General features: G+C 41.1%; 1 protein-coding gene across 1 annotated transcript in view; it reads right to left on the bottom strand.

Moving 5' to 3' along the window:
• F5 (coagulation factor V) overlaps positions 1-19,183 on the bottom strand; it is a 71,416-nt gene that overhangs the window by 44,071 nt on the left and 8,162 nt on the right. The window contains exon 3 of the mRNA XM_066371430.1: positions 17,823-17,945. Within this exon, the coding sequence (XP_066227527.1) occupies positions 17,823-17,945 (123 nt within the window). The remainder of the gene's footprint in view (positions 1-17,822; positions 17,946-19,183) is intronic.

Raw genomic sequence — 19,183 nt, 5'->3', positions numbered from 1 at the left:
ATCTGTATGTTTTTCATTTCTTCTTTCCAGCTGCTACCACCACCAGGCCTGTTGGATGGCTTTACCCCATTTCTACCACCTGATTGTCCCAGTTCCTTTCCCAGCGTCTTAGAGTCTAGCTCCGATATGCGGTCTAGATCTCCTTAGACTGTGACATGTGTCTACCCTCTGAAGTTCAGATGCCTGGCTTCGGTCCTTTGTACACCCAGAGACCCACCGATTACACTGCTTTCATGTATACTCATCTTTCTCTGCTGGTGGGAGAGGGGGAGGATGTAGAAATTGGCCTTCTTTGTTGAAGAGGGGGAACTGAGATGTTGAAGATGAAAAGAATTGCAGAGGGGTGGGTAAGGCTTTCAACAACCAAAGGAAGATGTGGCCAGAGATGGAGCAAGTGAGGTCAGGGAGGGGCGATGTCTATCACACGCAGCTCAGAGGGATGGGCAGCTTCCTCTGTCGGAGGCATTCCTCACTGAATGGGGTGAGTTTCGCTATCATCAGCTGGGGCCAGAATCTCCCTTTAGGATACAGTTATCTTCATTTGGTTCAAGAGCTTGATATATTCCTTGAGGTGGAAGGTGACACCATCAGAGTGTAGACGGGCAGAGAATAAGAATTAGAAAACTAAATGTTTTACACCAGTGGTCCCCAACCACTGGGCCGTGGACCGGTACCGGTCCATGGGCCATTTGGTACCAGTCCACAGAGAAAGAATAAATAACTTACATTATTTCCGTTTTATTTATATTTAAGTCTGAATGATGTTTGATTTTTAAAAAATGACCAGATTCTCTCTGTTACATCTGTCCAAGACTCACTCTTGACGCTTGTCTCAGTCACGTGATACATTTATCCATCCCACCCTAAAGGCTGGTCTATGAAAATATTTTCTGACATTAAACCGGTCCATGGCCCAAAAAAGGTTGGGGACCACTGTTTTACACGATGCGGTCAAGGGCCAGTGGAAACTATTCTTCCTAAAGTGACTGTCCTTTTTAAAAACAGAAATGCTTAATTTTTTCCCTTTCCTTTCCCTGTTCATTTTCTTCTCTGCTTTACTCCTTTCTCTCTCTCTCTCTCTCTCTCTCTCTCTCTCTCTCTCTCTCTCTCTTCCTTTCACCATACCCATTGAGTTATAAATTGCATACAATGACATCCACCAGTTCTAAGTATAATATTTGCTGAAGGGGGAGAAGCAGATGGTCGCTTCTCCTGTGTGCCCTCACTGGGAACCGGGACATCCACACATCAGGCCAGCGCTTTACCACTGACCGTCAGGGGTGTGGTTGGGTCGAAATCTACCATCCTGCTATTGGCTCCTCTTTATCCATCTGGTCTTTGTTCCTTCTTCTTTCCTGCCTTTTTTTCTCCCCTGATTCCTTTTTATTTCCACTGTTGGCTCACAGCTTTGCCTTGTTTCCCACCCTGTAGACAGAATGATCTTTTAAATACCCAGGTCTTACTTTTCTGTGTTTCTGCTTAAAATCCTGACAATGGCTCTCTATTTCACCAAGTCCTTCACGTGGACCGCAAGTCCGTGTCTGATCCACCCCTACCTCTCTTTCCGTTCTCAGTGTGTGCGACTGTCCCCTGTAGACTGTGTATCAGTCACTCAGGCCCTTTTTTCATTCCATCCTGCCTCAGGGTCTTTGCAGGTACGATGCCCTCTGCCTCAAGGGCTCCTCCTCCCTTTCTTCTTTTGGAAAAATGAGTGCTCATCCTTCAGATGTCAACTTACATGTGAGCTCATTGCTTCCCTAGTCTCTCACTGCGTTGTGCATTCTTTTCTTTTATAGCACACCATAAATACACTTTATAATTAAATATGTGATATTATGTGATTGATTTCATTTCATCCTACCAGAGAATAATTATTCATATCCTGCACGTGATGTGACCCGAGGGAACTCCTCAAAGGCAGGTGCTGGATGGCGTTTGTTTTACTCTCCTGGTGCCTTTCACAGTACCTGGCATGGACAGGAGGCCCAGTGCATGTTTATTGAACTCTTAAGATATAAGATCCTGGCCCTGGCTGATTAGCTCAGTGGTATAGCTTCAGCCTGGCATGTGGAAGTCCCAGGTTCAATTCCTGGTCAGGGCACACAGGAGAAGCGCCCATCTGCTTCTCCACCCTTCCCCCTCTCCTTTCTCTCTGTCTCTCTCTTCCCCTCCCGCAGCCAAGGCTCCATTGGAGCAAAGTTGGCCTGGGCACTGAGGATGGCTTCATGGCCTCCATCTCAGGCACTAGAATGTCTCCGGCCTCCATGGAGCAACGCCCCAGATGGGCAGATCATCGCCCCCTGGTGGGCACAACAGGTGGATCCTGGTTGGGCACATGCAGGAGTCTGTCTGACTGCCTCCCCGCTTCTCACTTCAGAAAAATACCCCCCAAAATAAATAAATAATAAAAGATATAAGGTCCTACGGGCTAGAACTAAGAACATCAAGTCATAACTCAAGGGTGTGTTTTATTAGAATTGCACAGTATTAAAACAAATTAAATGCCAGCATGAACAATATGGAGATATTTTATGAGAATCGGGATTGCTGGTTTCTCTTAAGAACAAAACAAACAAGACCTGGAGATCTGCTGACGCTGGACCAAACTCCTACACAGAATCTGCCTGAACCCGAGTCCAGACTGCCCCTTCAGAGAGGACACCGGCTCTCTGGTCACCAGTCCCTGCTGGACTGATTTTTCATTGACTCACCCTCCTGGCTAGTGTAGGGATCTGAGTTAGTGACCTTTGTGCTAATGAAAAGCTCAACATAGGATTTTGTTGTATCTTTCTTTTTCCTCATAAGATAGTTTGACTTTCACTCTATTGATAAGAAGGATTTGAGTGTTAAAATTACCAAGAGCTGACACATGTTAAAAGGTTAAGTAACTTCCTGTGAGTAAGGGTATTATTCTAGTCTAAATCAAAAAGGAAAACAAGAGTTCTCATGAGGAAGTGTCTCTGCTAATAAATAGGAAGGATTTTCTCTGGAAAGTTGCAAAATCGCTTTTGTAGAGAAGCACAAACAGGGCTGAGAAGGAGAGTTGCCCTCTCGGGCCAAACCTTGTCTATTGACTAGAACACACATGGCAGGTTGTGGACCGGCTCAGCCTTGAATTGATGCCGGCCCTGAGTCAGTCCCTCGCTCCTTGTGGCCTCACGAAGTCAAAAAGGAATGTTTCTAGATGCAATGCTTTCACTGTTCCGGAGGTTAAAACAGCACAAGGACTGCCCATCATAGAAAATGGCATCCTTTTTGTGCCTTCATAAGCTCTCAAAAGGATAAGACGTGATGTTCTCTGTAGGGTGAGAAAGCACTTTTGAAGTTCTCTTCTTTCTTTGGATAAACGCATGCTCAGTCTTCAGCTATCAGCTTAAATGTCAGCTTACTCATTCCTGATCTCTAATTGTATATCTCGCAATGTAGACACATGTATGGACATACATCACCTGCGGTTATGGTATGAATATAGACACACGTAGCAGCATTATATGTTATCTATAACAGCACTCATCATGATTTTAGTTAGATATGTGTGAGAGTATATGATTAATGATACTTTTCCCTGCTGGACTGTGAGAGAAAGCACGAGTTTGGAGTCAGAACTGAAATTTTCTGGTTGTACCACTTGCTAACAATTCGGGAGATTTTCTTAATTTGGGAATTTGGGGAAGTTTCTTCACCTCCCTTTTAGCCTTTGTTTTCTCATTGACTAGTAGATAATATAATCATGTTCTAGCAATAATATTATTATTATTGATGGGTTACGAGAACCAGAAAATATATGCAAAATGTCTGGCACCTAACCAGCGCTGCGGCAGCGTGTGGTAATGAGCTTTGTTATTTGGGTTATTTCTTTTCCCAGCCATTTTACCATTGAAATAGCCTCTTTCCTTATGTTTTAGTTCTGACAAGATGTATCTTAAGTGTGCTTGAGTTCTCTTAACACATGCAGGCAAGATTGAAGGTAGTGATGTATCTATTCTAGAGGGGGTAAAACTGGTCATAGGATTAGGTAACTACTCACAATCACCAGTAAAATGAATAAATTTTAGAGCGAAGGGAAAATAATACATAACCTTTACTTTCTAATCTAGTCCTCAGTACCTCGGTTTAGTTCAGTAATCTTTATTGTCATTGTCATCACCATCATCATATTATCATCATCACCACCATCATCATATTATCATCATCACCATCATCATCATCATCATCCTCACTGTCACCATCCTCACCATTCTCATCCTCATCACCATCTATGTTCTAGGCTCTGCACCAGGCACCAGGGCACAGATGTAAAGAAGACAGCCTGAGACCCTGAGGGGCTCACAGCCCAGTTAATGGTAGGGTACATGCTGGCACCCTAGTGGCTATAAATTTCACCTCTAGAATTTTTCTAGGGCCACTTCAGTGGAGACACCATCATCAGAACACATTGTACATCTATGATGAGAACCAACCGATATTCACATCTAAGAATCACCCAGGAGGCTGTGGCATGTGCTAGCCATAGCAGCATGACTGATTTCCCAGTGATAGCAAAGTTATTTTTAAACGGTTAGGATGTCATATCCAGGTTTATTTAAACACATTGTGGTTTATAAATGTTCATCTAGTTGACCAAAGTAAATTACTGAGAATTTCACATCTATATATTAGTTAAATATATGATAAATTTCAAGTGATTGAATCAATGACTTTCAGTTTTCTCTACTACTAAAAGGTGATTTATGGGCATCTTGATACAAATAGTGAACAATATAGATTTATACATGGAGATAGATCTTATAATTATACTGAGTGAAGATGATTCATGAGATAATTTGAGGATAACATTATCAATGCTTTTTTTCTTTACACTTCAAAGTATTTTATTTTACCTTTAGTCTAGAATACAACAGGTAGTTTATATCTTTGATTTTGCAACCTACATAATATGAGGTGCGACATATCAACAGCTGTTTAGGAGAAGCATTTTTGAAACATATTTTTGGTAAACCTAATTTTGACCTTGCAATCAAAACAAGTTAAAGCTCTTCCCTGAAAAGAAGAGACATGAACAGGAAAGACGATTGTGCTAGAGCACAGAAAAGTCCTTGTTCAGCTTCTTGCCAGAATGAGTTCTTTCCACAGGGCAACCCTTCATTGTATATTTGCTCAGTTCTGCTCACTTCCTGCTCAGTCCTTAGTCAGCTTTGTAATGTGTTTACTCTCGTCATGATGAACTAAATAATTATTTGCTAAAAGGCGCTCAGTATTTTTTTTTTTTCAAATGTAAAATGGTGCAGACAAGTTAGGGAAAGTGGCATTACATAAAGGGCCCCTTTGGTCATCCATTTGAGTGCTGATTCATGAAATCCTCTCTTGTTACTTATTTTTTTTTGAGCAGTTCTTTTCCTCTCCATTTAATAAACTTAGTGAATGCTTCAGTGAGCCTCTAAAGATTCAGAAGCTTCTTTTAGAAGCTTTAATTTAGGCAATGGAAAAATCGGAATGCTGCATTTTATAAAGAGCCTGGTTCTACTGCGCAGGGCGTGAAACTCTCTTTTGAAAGGGAATACACATTTTTTGAGATGAATGAGAATGATTACATTAGCCCTTACAGTTCGTTTCAGGTGCTTATCATAGACTCAAAGATGTTCCTATAGTAAGCAATATTTAGATAAAAAGTAGAAAAGGGCCCTGGCTGGTTGGCTCAGGGGTAGAGCGTCGGCCTGGCGTGTGGGGGACCTGGGTTCGATTCCTGGCCAGGGTACATAGGAGAAGCGCCCATCTGCTTCTCCACCACCCCCCTTCCTCTCTGTCTCTCTCTTCCCCTCCCGCAGCCAAGGCTCCATTGGAGCAAAGATGGCCCGGGCACTGGGGATGGCTCCTTGGCCTCTGCCCCAGGTGCTAGAGTGGCTCTGGTCGTGGCAGAGCGACGCCCCGGAGGGGCAGAGCATCGCCCCCTGGTGGGCAGAGTGGTCACCCCATGGTGGGCGTGCCGGGTGGATCCCGGTCGGGCGCATGCGGGAGTCTGTCTCTCCCCGTTTCCAGCTTCAGAAAAATACCAAAAAAAAAAAAAGTAGAAAAGGCAATTGCCTATATTGTGTCAAGCATTGGAATAGTTTGGAAAAATCTAGAAGAGTCAGTTTTCATATAAAGAATCTGGCAAAACTTAGTTGCCATGAACAATCTCTGGTGGAAAATTTGTATTTATTTATTTTTTATTCAGATAGTTGGCTGACCAGCAGAAAGCTAAGATTTTATAGAATTCTGTACTTTAGTACTTACAATGCAACTTGCACATTTAAAATATGAGAATGCCAATCAACTGAAAGGATAATAATAAGACTTACTCTGAAACAAACTTTTAAAGGTAATTGCACAAAGAACTTTGAAGATCTTAATGAACAATGAACTACTCAAAGGGGCGGCATTACAGTCAGCCACCAGGTGCTATTACAGAGTTTCGGAAATTTTAGCCTCAAACCAGAACTCTTTTAGTGACAGAAAGTTTTAAAATAATTATGTAGAGTTGTGATTGCTGTTTAAAACATATTCCTATTAAACACATTTCTGAAGGAAGTGTTTTGTAAGCATTCTTAGACATCATGACTTATCCAACCCATCCAGCCAGGGGTTTACTCTTCCTTCCAGGCATGCTACTGAGGTTGCGCTCAGGCACACCTGGGGGGCGGGGGAGAGGGGTTACAACCAGGTGTAGTTGGGAAACGCCAAGCTACACCTTAGCATTTAGGTCAGATGCTGCCAATTTAACGGGTGACAGTCCAGGGTGAGACTTCCACACCAAGTACGGGAACATCTTTCCTGTCCAGGACTCAGATTCCCAGCTAGCTCCTTATTAAAGCATAGCCAAGAGTTCAAAAGATGGCCAGGGAAAGAATGCCCAGGAGACAAGGACTCCTGGGCAACTCTGGTCACAGAATGATCAATCACGTCCACAAATGAAAGCTTGGAGCCTTCACCTGTAACACCACAGATCGACAGCACGGGAGTTTGATTAGCGTCTGCTGGCTCTTAGACTGCAGGCAACTCTAACATTTGTGGATGTCTGTAAAACCTCACAGTAGACAGGAAGTCATGGTTGAGAGAGGGATTCGAATTTTGCTTCTCATCTTCTGTTTTAAAAAGGGAAGCATACCATTTAGAAAGATTTATATCCAAAGTAATTTGAAGAAAATATCTTAAACACTTGAAGTAAACCTCACACTATCTGCAAACCGTCATTATTCAAAATGATGTATTCCTCATATGCTCTGAATAACTGAGGTGATCTGTGCAAGTTTTGTTCATTTTGGCAGCTGAATTCTGTGGGAGAGTTTTGTTTCATTCAGGTAGAAATAAAATGATGGCAGTATCCAAGGCCAAGGCCTTCTTTCAATCTAAACTTCCGGAAACAAGATTTAATGCCTTCATCATCAGTAGCCATGAAATAATCACAGAAACAACAGCTGGCATTATAGTGTGCGCCTAGAATTTTACTTATATCATGACTAATCCTTGCCATACCCTTAGGTAGAAGGAATTGCTATTCTCGTTTTATAGGTATAAAACAGAGGGCCGTGGTAAAGGAAACTGCCGTTTACTTAGGGTTCAAATCCAGGACTTTCTGGCTCTAAAGCCAGCATTCTTTCCATTTCTATTTTCCTTCTTGCTGACGAGAGTAGGTTTCCCTATCCGGAGCAGGGCTCAAGGATTCACCAGATAAGGAAGACTGCTGTCTAGGTTGTTTGGTTCTCTGGTTAGATTGAGCAGCCACAGGGTCCTCTCCCAACCTCCCACCTCCCGTCTCTCAAATGTCTGCCTCTGAGATAAAGAAACCTGGATTTTCCCGTAGCTAGCTCAGCCCGTCATGTAGCTCCACTCCTGAAAAAAATCATTCAAACCATAGTGGGAGGCTGTGGATGAGGGTGTCAGACGTGAAGAAGATGATGTTTTATTTTAAGGCAGAGGGCACAACGAAGTGTACAGACTTTTCTTTTACCACGAAGGATACTCTTTCTCTGTTGACTAGATTTACATCTCATTTCCGAGACAAATTCTGACTTTCCCCACCAATCTAGGTTTACTTTCCTGAGATTCATGGGACCAGGGGCATTAGGTGACCCGTGGAAGTGGTGAGAGCATTGTAAACCACTGTTCATAATTGATTGCTGGCTCTGGGGGAGTGTAGGGACAAACAAACAGAAAAGGAAGAGGAGTAAGGTTGCAAGGTCCATATCCTGTGCAAACAGCCCAGCTTGGAATACAAAGTCCAGAACACTTACGTCCTCCCACGTCTGACATGGAGCCTGCACTGGACATTTTGAGGGTCCTTCCCTCTGGCACTATGGTGCAGAATTCCTAATGCAATCTTCTGGAAGCCTCACAAGTAGGCTTTTTCGGTGTCACCATACCATTTTAGGAACACAGGAGAGAGACTCCTGTGCAAGTTACTTCACTGAGTCTTGTCTAATTGGCTCTCTACGGTGCCTGCAATCTCACAGTTAATGCTTCACTGCTTTTCTTCAAGTCTAAGATTAAGTGCTCATGCAGATACTCCAAGGGAGGGCAGTTCATTGACCTACTATCAGTCACTTATCCCTTAGTAGAAATGAGTTTGACAATAGTTTACACATGAAAGAATAAGTGGGAAAGTCATTTTCTAATCCATAAATTGTCAGCTAAATATTAAATTATTTAAACACATTTTTAAAATTTTTGCTTGAGATGTAATTGAGATATAACATAACTTGAACAAATTTTGATCGAAGAATCACCTTTTTCCATCCTAGCTAATATTTATCAAGTGCTTATTATAGTTGTTAGGCATTGATCTAAGATTTCATGACAACAAACCTTTATGAAGAAGGCATGGTTAGTATTCCCGTTTTATAGATGAGACAGATGAGGCACAGAAAGGTAACTTTCCCAAAGCCACACAGTTAGTGTCTGAGCCAGGATGCGCACCAGGCACTCTCATTCTGGAACCTGCCCTGTAAACCGCTCTGTTACTCAGTTACGCTCTTCAAAGGTGTGATGGTTGGAACACATGGGAGACAGAAGAAGTGTGACTCATGAAAGATCTGTGTCCTTATACTAATACCTATTACAAAATGGATAAAATTGTATCATATCAGTTCCTCACAGAGCTCTACTCCACTTATTGTGATCTGAACATCAGCATTATGGAAATAATTAAAACAATACCAAGGCAGGTACTTACTGTCCTGGGGCTGATGTGGTCACTTTCATCTCCCTCATCCTCATGATCTTTACTGCCATGGCCATCATCAGTGTCATCATTGTTGTCACCATTTTCTAAGGGCTTGCCAGGGTCCAGGAACCATGTTTGTTTGTTACACTAACCTGAATGGTCTCGTTTAATCCTCAGAGCAGTTTTATGGAGTGGGTATAACCATTTGATAGATGAGAAAACAGAAGCTCAGGGATGCTAAGGTCATTTGTCCAGAAATGACACAGCTGAAATTTGAACCCAAGTCTGCCTTCAAAGCATATGTTCTTAACTATGTCAGTATGTCCAAAATGTTAATACTGCTTATTAAGAGTCATATGTGGAGAGTGACGTCACGGAAATGGCGCCGTGAGCAGCGCGTCCGACAGATCTCCCCAAAATCACAACAAATTTATCAACTAGAAACAGGAAAATTTATCTTCGGAGCAAACTGAAAGCAAAAGGACTGTTATCACTCGAATCTGAGAGACGAGGGTGTGGAGGAAGCTACCGCAGGGACGTTCATTCAAGCCGCGAGAAAGTGCGCCGGTGGTAAGTCATCCCGCACTCGGAAACCGCCGCCCCCGCCGCCGCCGCCGCGAGCGGTGGGTCGGTTGCAGAGCCAGCGGCAAACAGCCGCTGGCGCGCTCCCGGTCTGATTGCAGACCGAGCATTGCAGACCGAGCACCGCTAACGTTCCCAGCGGCCCGCGCAAGGGGAGCGGGAGAGGCCCCAGGGCGGTATTCCCTACTTGGGAGATTCTCTCCGCGGGCGGGGCACCTCACCCAGCCATTCAAGCTAACAATCAAGCGTTGGGGGAGGGGCGCGCGCAGGCAGCCTGAAATACCTTCGGGAGCACAGCTGCGACCCAATTACTAAAATTAACTTAACCCGTGAAATCTGCGCACCCTCGGTTCTAATTGATAAGATCTCTCTCAGTTCACCGACCCAAGACAAGAGGCGTGATATTTTTTGGTGCCTCTCGCTAAAGGGGCGGGGGCAACTTCTGATTGATAGAGCCTCCATATTTAGGGATAAACGCTAACAAGAAGGACTTGGCAGATAATAAGATCTATACCACACTAGTCGCAAGCAGAGACTAGTGCCTCTTTTTACCGGCCAAAACAGGCTACAAAGTGTGGAAAGCCTGGGTTGAGAGGTCCAACGGAATGCTAGGCGTTGAACAATCACCTTGACAACAATTGACTCCCACCCCCGCCTGATTACACTGGAGGCCCTGACTGTCAGAGCCCTTCCCAGAGCCTTGCACTGAGTGGGGATAGAGTGGGGATTTCCCAGCTCTGTGAGCCTCTTATTCCCCAGGCAGAAGCAGTGGCAGCCTTGGGGCTGGATCGCCAGGCTGCTGGTTCGGGAGGGGGGGACTGGGAGAGAGAATCCACGAAGGCGAACTCTCTCGTCGTTAGACCCTGCAGACGCCGGCAGGCCTTGACTACCAACAAGACTAAAGCCAATTGTGTGACATTGCCATAGAACCCCATCAACTGCAAGTCCCTGCCTGGGTGTGGCGCAGGGGCAGGGCCTGGGGTGCAGAGTCGCCGACCGGGAAGAGGGAGAGAGGAGAAGGAGGAAGAGGTTGACATCTCAAAATCAGGAAAAATCCACAGACTTTGCAGCTTGTTCCACTGTTTGTTGGTTGTTTTTATTTTTGTAGTTGTTGTTGTTTGTTCCTTCTATCTTATTGCCTTTATTTCCTCCACCTCAGCCCTTCTATTCTCTGCCCATCTTATGCTTCCCTTTTCTTGAACTACACTACCCATAAGTGTTACATTTTATTTCTCTCCTTCATCCTCACCCTCCTTTGGGGTTATACTCCAGGACACTTATTTCTCACTCTCTCCTCTTTTGGTTTTTTTGCCTTATTTTGTTTTTTTCTCTTCCTTTTTTATTTCTTCCTTCGTTTTTCACTTTTTCTTATTTTTTCCTTTCTATTCGTTTTTTCTTTTCTCGTTTTACTTTCCTCCCATTTAATCCTCAATCACGAACAAATTAGTTAATTTGGGACTCAAGGTTTTTTTTTTTGGCTTTGTTTTTCTTTTTCGGTTTTGTTTTTGTTTTTTTCTGGTTGGTTTGTTTTTGTGGCATTTTGGTCCTCCCAACCCAAGGTCTCCATTGTATTTGGTCTTTGCTCCACTTAATACAACGTATTTTTACTTATTATTTTTATTTTTTCTTCTTGATTATTCCTTTTTTTTTGACCTTTTTTCTGGTTCCCTCTTGTCCCTCTCATTATATCTCTTGGTTGACCGTCACCCGCAGGCAGATCAACTTATGCTTGTCTAAGATTTTCTTCCCTTTTTTTTTTTTTTATTTTTTTTTATTTTTTTATTTATTTATTTTTTTTTTGCCCCCTTGAACTCTTCACCGCAAACCAGGCCCTCCATTATAGGCACGATATTTCCCTGAGGAGGGGAGAGGAGGGAAGGAAAACAAAGAAAAAAAAAAGGGGGAAATAATAAATTATTACTGCTTTTTTTTTTTGTGGGGTGTTTTACCCTTTGTTTTTTTTTTGTTTTTTTTTTGTTTTTGTTTTTGTTTTTGTTTTTGTTTTTTACTTTTTACTCTTTATTAATTCTAATTAGTGCTATCAACAAGACCACCCGCAGATGCCAATAAGAAAGAGGAAATCGAATATTATGGATACAAAAGAAAGAGAGGTAACACAAATAGATGTGGAAAAATCTATGGAGAAAAGACTTAACATATTGGAAGCCTTGGAGCTAAATGACAGAGAATTTAAAATAGAAATCTTAAAAATACTCAGAGATATACAAGAAAACACGGAAAGGCAATATAGGGAGATCAGAAAACAACTCAATGAACACAAAGAATATATTACCAAGGAAATTGAAACTATAAAAACAAATCAAACAGAAATGAAAAACTCAATTCACGAGCTGAAAAACGAGGTAACAAGCTTAGCTAGCAGAACAACCCAGATTGAAGATAGGATTAGTGAAATAGAAGACAAACAACTTGAGGCACAACAGAGAGAAGAAGAAAGAGACTCAAAAATAATAAAAAACGAGAAAGCCCTACAGGAATTATCTGACTCCATCAGAAAGAATAACATAAGAATAATAGGTATATCAGAGGGAGAAGAGAAAGAAAATGGAATGGAGAATATACTCAAACAAATAATAGACGAGAACTTCCCAAGCCTGTGGAAAGAACTAAAGCCTCAAGTTCAAGAAGCAAACAGAACACCGAGTTTTCTTAACCCCAACAAACCCACTCCAAGGCACATCATAATAAAGATGACACAAACCAATGACAAAGAAAAAATTCTCAAGGCAGCCAGGGAAAAGAAGAGTACAACATATAAAGGAAGGCCTATTAGATTATCATCAGATTTCTCAGCAGAAACTCTACAAGCTAGAAGAGAGTGGACCCCAATATTTAAGGCCCTGAAAGAGAGGAACTTTCAGCCAAGAATACTATACCCATCAAAGCTATCCTTCAAGTATGAAGGAGATATAAAAACATTCACAAATACAGAAAAGATGAGAGAATTTATCACGAGAAAGCCCCCACTCCAGGAAATACTAAAGGGGGTTTTCCAACCAGATTCAAAGAACAAAAGAAAACAACACCACAAGTAACAGCTCCACCAAGAACACAATAAAACCAAACTTAAACTGTGACAACAAAGGAAAAAAAAAGGGGGGGAGAGAATGGAGATTAACAGTAGCAAAGGACGATGAAGTGCAGAAATACTTATAAGATAGGGTACTACAATGAATATGGTAGGTACCCTTTTCATTACTTAATGGTAACCACCCTTGAAAAAACCACCACAAAAACACATGACTTAAAAAAGGTAGCAACAGAGGAAAGAAGTATGGAACACAAACAAACAGAAACAAATGATAGAAAAACAAAAGAGAAGAATCAAACTAGATACAAAACTAACAGAAAGCAATTTATAAAATGGTAGTAGGGAACCCACAAGTGTCAATAATTACACTAAATGTAAATGGATTAAACTTACCAATAAAAAGACACAGAGTAGCAGAATGGATTAAAAAAGAAAATCCAACTATATGCTGCCTACAAGAAACACATCTAAGCAACAAGGATAAAAACAAATTCAAAGTGAAAGGCTGGAAAACAATACTCCAAGCAAACAACACCCAAAAAAAAGCAGGTGTAGCAATACTCATATCTGATAATGCTGACTACAAGACAGAAAAAGTACTCAGAGACAAAAATGGTCACTTCATAATGATTAAGGGGACACTGAATCAAGAAGACATAACAATCCTTAATATATATGCACCAAACCAAGGAGCACCAAAATATATAAGACAGCTACTTATTGACCTTAAAACAAAAACTAACAAAAATACAATCATACTTGGAGACCTCAATACTCCGCTGACGGCTCTAGATCGGTCATCCAAACAGAGAATCAATAAAGATATAGTGGCCTTGAACGAAATACTAGAACACCTGGATATGATAGACATCTACAGGACACTTCATCCCAAAGCGACAGAGTATACATTTTTCTCTAGTGTACATGGAACATTCTCAAGAATTGACCATATGTTGGGCCACAAAGACAATATCAGCAAATTTAGAAAAATTGAAATTGTACCAAGCATATTTTCTGATCATAAAGCCTTGAAACTAGAATTCAACGGCAAAAAAGAGGGGGAAAAACCCACAAAAATGTGGAAACTAAACAACATACTTCTAAAAAATGAATGGGTCAAAGAAGAAATAAGCGCAGAGATCAAAAGATACATACAGACAAATGAAAATGAAAATACGACATATCAGAATCTCTGGGATGCAGCAAAAGCAGTAATAAGAGGAAAGTTCATATCACTTCAGGCCTATATGAACAAACAAGAGAGAGCCGAAGTAAACCACTTAACTTCACACCTTAAGGAACTAGAAAAAGAAGAACAAAGACAACCCAAAACCAGCCGAAGAAAGGAGATAATAAAAATCAGAGCAGAAATAAATGAAATAGAGAACAGAAAAACTATAGAAAAAATCAATAAAACAAGGAGCTGGTTCTTTGAAAAGGTCAACAAAATTGACAAACCCTTGGCAAGACTCACCAAGGAAAAAAGGCACAGGACTCAAATAAATAAAATCCAAAATGAAAGAGGAGAGATCACCACAGACATCATAGATATACAAAGAATTATTGTAGAATACTATGAAAAATTATATGCCACCAAATACAACAATCTAGAAGAAATGGATAAATTCCTAGAACAATACAACCTTCCTAGACTGAGTCATGAAGAAGCAGAAAGCCTAAACAGACCAATCAGCAGGGAGGAAATAGAAAAAACTATTAAAAACCTCCCCAAAAATAAAAGTCCAGGCCCAGACGGTTATACTAGTGAATTCTATCAAACATTCAAAGAAGACTTGGTTCCTATTCTACTCAAAGTCTTCCAAAAAATTGAAGAAGAAGCAATACTTCCGAACACATTTTATGAGGCCAACATAACCCTCATACCAAAACCTGGCAAGGATGGCACAAAGAAAGAAAACTACAGACCAATATCTCTAATGAATACAGATGCTAAAATTCTAAACAAAATACTGGCAAACCGAATACAACAACATATTAAAAAAATAATACATCATGATCAAGTGGGATTCATCCCAGAATCTCAAGGATGGTTCAACATACGCAAAACGGTTAACGTAATACACCATATCAACAAAACAAAGAACAAAAACCACATGATCTTATCAATAGATGCAGAAAAGGCTTTTGATAAAATACAACACAATTTTATGTTTAAGACTCTCAACAAAATGGGTATAGAAGGAAAATATCTCAACATGATAAAGGCCATATATGATAAACCATCAGCTAACATCATATTAAATGGCACTAAACTGAAGGCTTTCCCCCTTAAATCAGGAACAAGACAGGGTTGTCCACTCTCTCCACTCTTATTTAACGTGGTGCTAGAAGTTCTGGCCAGAGCAATCAGACAAGACAAAGAAATAAAAGGCATCCATATTGGAAAAGAAGAAGTAAAGGTATCACTTTTTGCTGATGATATGATCCTATACATCGAAAACCCGAAGGACTCCACAAAAAGATTATTAGAAACAATAAACCAATACAGTAAGGTCGCAGGATACAAAATTAACATACAGAAGTCCATAGCCTTTCTCTATGCCAACAATGAAATATTAGAAAACGAACTCAAAAAAATAATCCCCTTCACGATTGCAACAAAAAAAATAAAATACCTAGGAATAAACATAACAAAGAATGTAAAGGACCTATATAATGAAAATTACAAAGCATTGTTAAGGGAAATCGAAAAAGATACAATGAGATGGAAAAATATTCCTTGCTCTTGGATAGGAAGAATAAATATAATCAAAATGGCCATATTACCCAAAGCAATATACAAATTTAATGCAATTCCCATCAAAATTCCTATGAGATTTTTTAAAGAAATGGAACAAAAAATCATCAGATTTATATGGAACTATAAAAAACCCCGAATAGCCAAAACAATCCTAAGGAAAAAGAATGAAGCTGGGGGCATTACAATACCTGACTTTAAACTATATTATAGGGCCACAATAATCAAAACAGCATGGTATTGGCAGAAAAATAGACACTCAGACCAATGGAACAGAATAGAAAGCCCAGAAATAAAACCACATATATATGGTCAAATAATCTTTGATAAAGGGGCCAACAACACACAATGGAGAAAAGAAAGCCTCTTCAACAAATGGTGTTGGGAAAACTGGAAAGCCACATGCAAAAGAATGAAACTCGACTACAGCCTGTCCCCGTGTACTAAAATTAATTCAAAATGGATCAAAGACCTAAATATAAGACCTGAAACAATAAAGTACATAGAAGAAGACATAGGTACTAAACTCATGGACCTAGGTTTTAAAGAACATTTTATGAACTTGACTCCAATGGCAAGAGAAGTGAAGGCAAAGATAAATGAATGGGACTACATCAGAATAAAAAGTTTTTGCTCAGCAAGAGAAACTGATATAAAAATAAACAGACAGCCAACTAAATGGGAAATGATATTTTCAAACAACAGCTCAGATAAGGGCCTAATTTCCAAAATTTACAAAGAACTCATAAAACTCAACAACAAACAAACAAACAATCCAATAAAAAAATGGGAAGAAGACATGAATAGACACTTCTCCCAGGAAGAGATACAAATGGCCAACAGATATATGAAAAAATGCTCAGCTTCATTAGTTATTAGGGAAATGCAAATCAAAACTACAATGAGATACCACCTCACACCTGTTAGATTAGCTATGATCAACAAGACGGGTAATAGCAAATGTTGGAGAGGCTGTGGAGAAAAAGGAACCCTCATTCACTGTTGGTAGGACTGTAAGGTAGTACAACCATTATGGAGGAAAGTATGGTGGTTCCTCAAAAAACTGCAAATAGAACTACCTTATGACCCAGCAATCCCTCTACTGGGTATATACCCCCAAAACTCAGAAACATTGATACGTGAAGACACATGTAGCCCCATGTTCATTGCAGCACTGTTCACAGTGGCCAAGACATGGAAACAACCAAAAAGCCCTTCAATAGAAGACTGGATAAAGAAGATGTGGCACATATACACTATGGAATACTACTCAGCCATAAGAAACGATGACATCAGATCATTTACAGCAAAATGGTGGGATCTTGATAACATTATAAGGAGTGAAATAAGTAAATCAGAAAAAAACAAGAACTACATGATTCCATACATTGGTGGAACATAAAAATGAGACTAAGAGACATGGACAAGAGTGTGGTGGTTACCAGGGGTGGGGGGAGGGAGGACAGGGGGAGAGTTAGGGGGAGGGGGAGGGGCACAGAGAACTAGATAGAGGGTGGCGAAGGACAATCTGACTTTGGGCGAGGGGTATGCAACATAATTTAATGACAAAATAACCTAGACATGTTTTCTTTGAATATATGTACCCTGATTTATTAATGTCATCCCATTACCATTAATAAAAATTTATTTAAAAAAAAAAAAAAAAGAATCATATGTGCACTAGGCTAGTCCTATGTCACTATTTCAAACTATGGCTCATGGGGCAAATCCAGCCAGTGCCCTTTTCTTTGTAAATAGAGGTTTTTGGGTCCATAGCGCCATGTTCAGTCACTCGCACGTAAATTGCCTTGGCTGCTAGTTTGTACTGAAAGGCAGAGTCGAGTAGTTGCAGCAGAGATCACATGACCACAACCAAAAATATTTATTCTCTGGCTCTTCACAGAAAAGTTTGCAGACCCCGCCTTAAATCATCTTGCAACATACATAGGATTATCCTCATTTTGCTGATGAACATATCGGAATTTAGAGACGTCAGGTAATTTGCCCATCCAACAGTTAAAGAATAACAATCTAGCAAAAAACTGAGGTCTAGATTACTCTAGAACTTTTTCATTTTTCTCTCTGAACCTTACAAAGATGACAGTTTTTATATTTACCAGTGGCAGGAGAGCTCTCTGACGTGGGGTTGATGACATGGTTTTAAACGTTTGACACTGGTGTTAAAGAGTTGGACATTTTCTCTTGTCAGAGGAGTGGGAAATTCCTCTTACCTTCTGAGGATTTGCTGTACTTAATTCCTTGAGGATGGATACTTAAGGGCTTGTCTGCCTTATTTTTAAAGTGAACTTTCATCATGTCTCCAACTTCAGCATATAAAGTAGGCCCAAGAAGTCCTATGGAATAAAAGAGAAACATATCAGTATTACCAAAGACAGAGCTGCTAAGCGTACACGCACACACAGACACACACTAGAAAAACCCATGTGTGATGGCTGTCATTCCTCCCGATTCTGAGGCTGACCTTCTTATCTTCAATCTAGAAGGCTTTGCTAGGTTATTAACTCAACATCGCATGCAGTCAGGTAAGGACAGAAAGGTAGAAACCCTCGGCCTGGCTCAAAGCAAGTCAAGAGAGGAGGAGCAATAATTGTGACTATGTCCACGCAGTTCAGACCACTGGCATTCCTGAGAGACGACCTACTTTCTTTGGTCAAGAAAAGGAAGATGTTGATTTTCAGTTGTCCAGAGTGACGTGAATGAAGGAGGGTAACTGGCTACTTTACTCCTCTGGGACCTAAATGAAGTGAGGGAGCAAATCACACAGTTCTCTGGCAAGTTCAAAGTCCCTGAGGCAGAAGTGAACTTGATGTATCCAAAAAACAGTAAGAAAAGCAGCTGGGGCAGAGTGAGAAGAGATGGAGTGGGACCAGGTCACGCAAGGCCCTGTGGGCTCCAGTAAGGACTTCAGGTTTTCTTCTAAGTGAAACAGGAACTCATGGGGCTTTGTGCATCAGAGAGACGGGGACTGACATGTTTTAAAAGTTCATCCTTAAAAAAAAAACAAAAAAACGCTGTGTAGTGACAAGAATAGAAGCAGCCCTCCAGGTGGTATAGACAGGACGGAGGTGTGCTGGGCCAGTGACGTGGCGAGAAGAGGTTGGATGTGGGCATTTTGAAGGGAGAGCCAGCAGGATTTGCTGACGGGGTTGGATGTAGCACGTGAGAGAGAGATGTCCAGGATGACCCTGAGGTTTCTTATCTGAGCAGCTGGGTAAATAATTGCTCACTTCACTGGGGAACACAGCAGGACAGTGGGATAGGGGTGCAGAAACTGAGAGGGAAACTTCCCTTACTACATGCCAAGTGCTGTGCTCGGTCCTGGGGCCACACGGCCAAAGAAGAAGCAGTCCTGGTCCTCCAGGAGCTCCAAGTTAGTTTGGAGGTGGACGTGGGGTAGGAGCCACTGCTAAGCTCTAGGCAAAATGCTACAGGGGCAGAGAGGAAGAAGAACCAGATCTGCATGAGGACTGAGGGGAACAGTTGACATCTGAGCCAGAGTTTTGAAGACTCAGAGTCTAGACTTTCCCCAAATGTAGTCCTTGGGTTCTCTCCGTCAGAATCACCTGGGGTC

Source organism: Saccopteryx leptura, chromosome 2 (genome assembly GCF_036850995.1).
Source record: "Saccopteryx leptura isolate mSacLep1 chromosome 2, mSacLep1_pri_phased_curated, whole genome shotgun sequence".
In the NCBI taxonomy this organism is placed as follows: domain Eukaryota; kingdom Metazoa; phylum Chordata; class Mammalia; order Chiroptera; family Emballonuridae; genus Saccopteryx; species Saccopteryx leptura.
The sequence above is the reverse complement of the archived record's forward strand: the minus strand, read 5'-3'. Positions and strand labels throughout refer to the sequence as shown.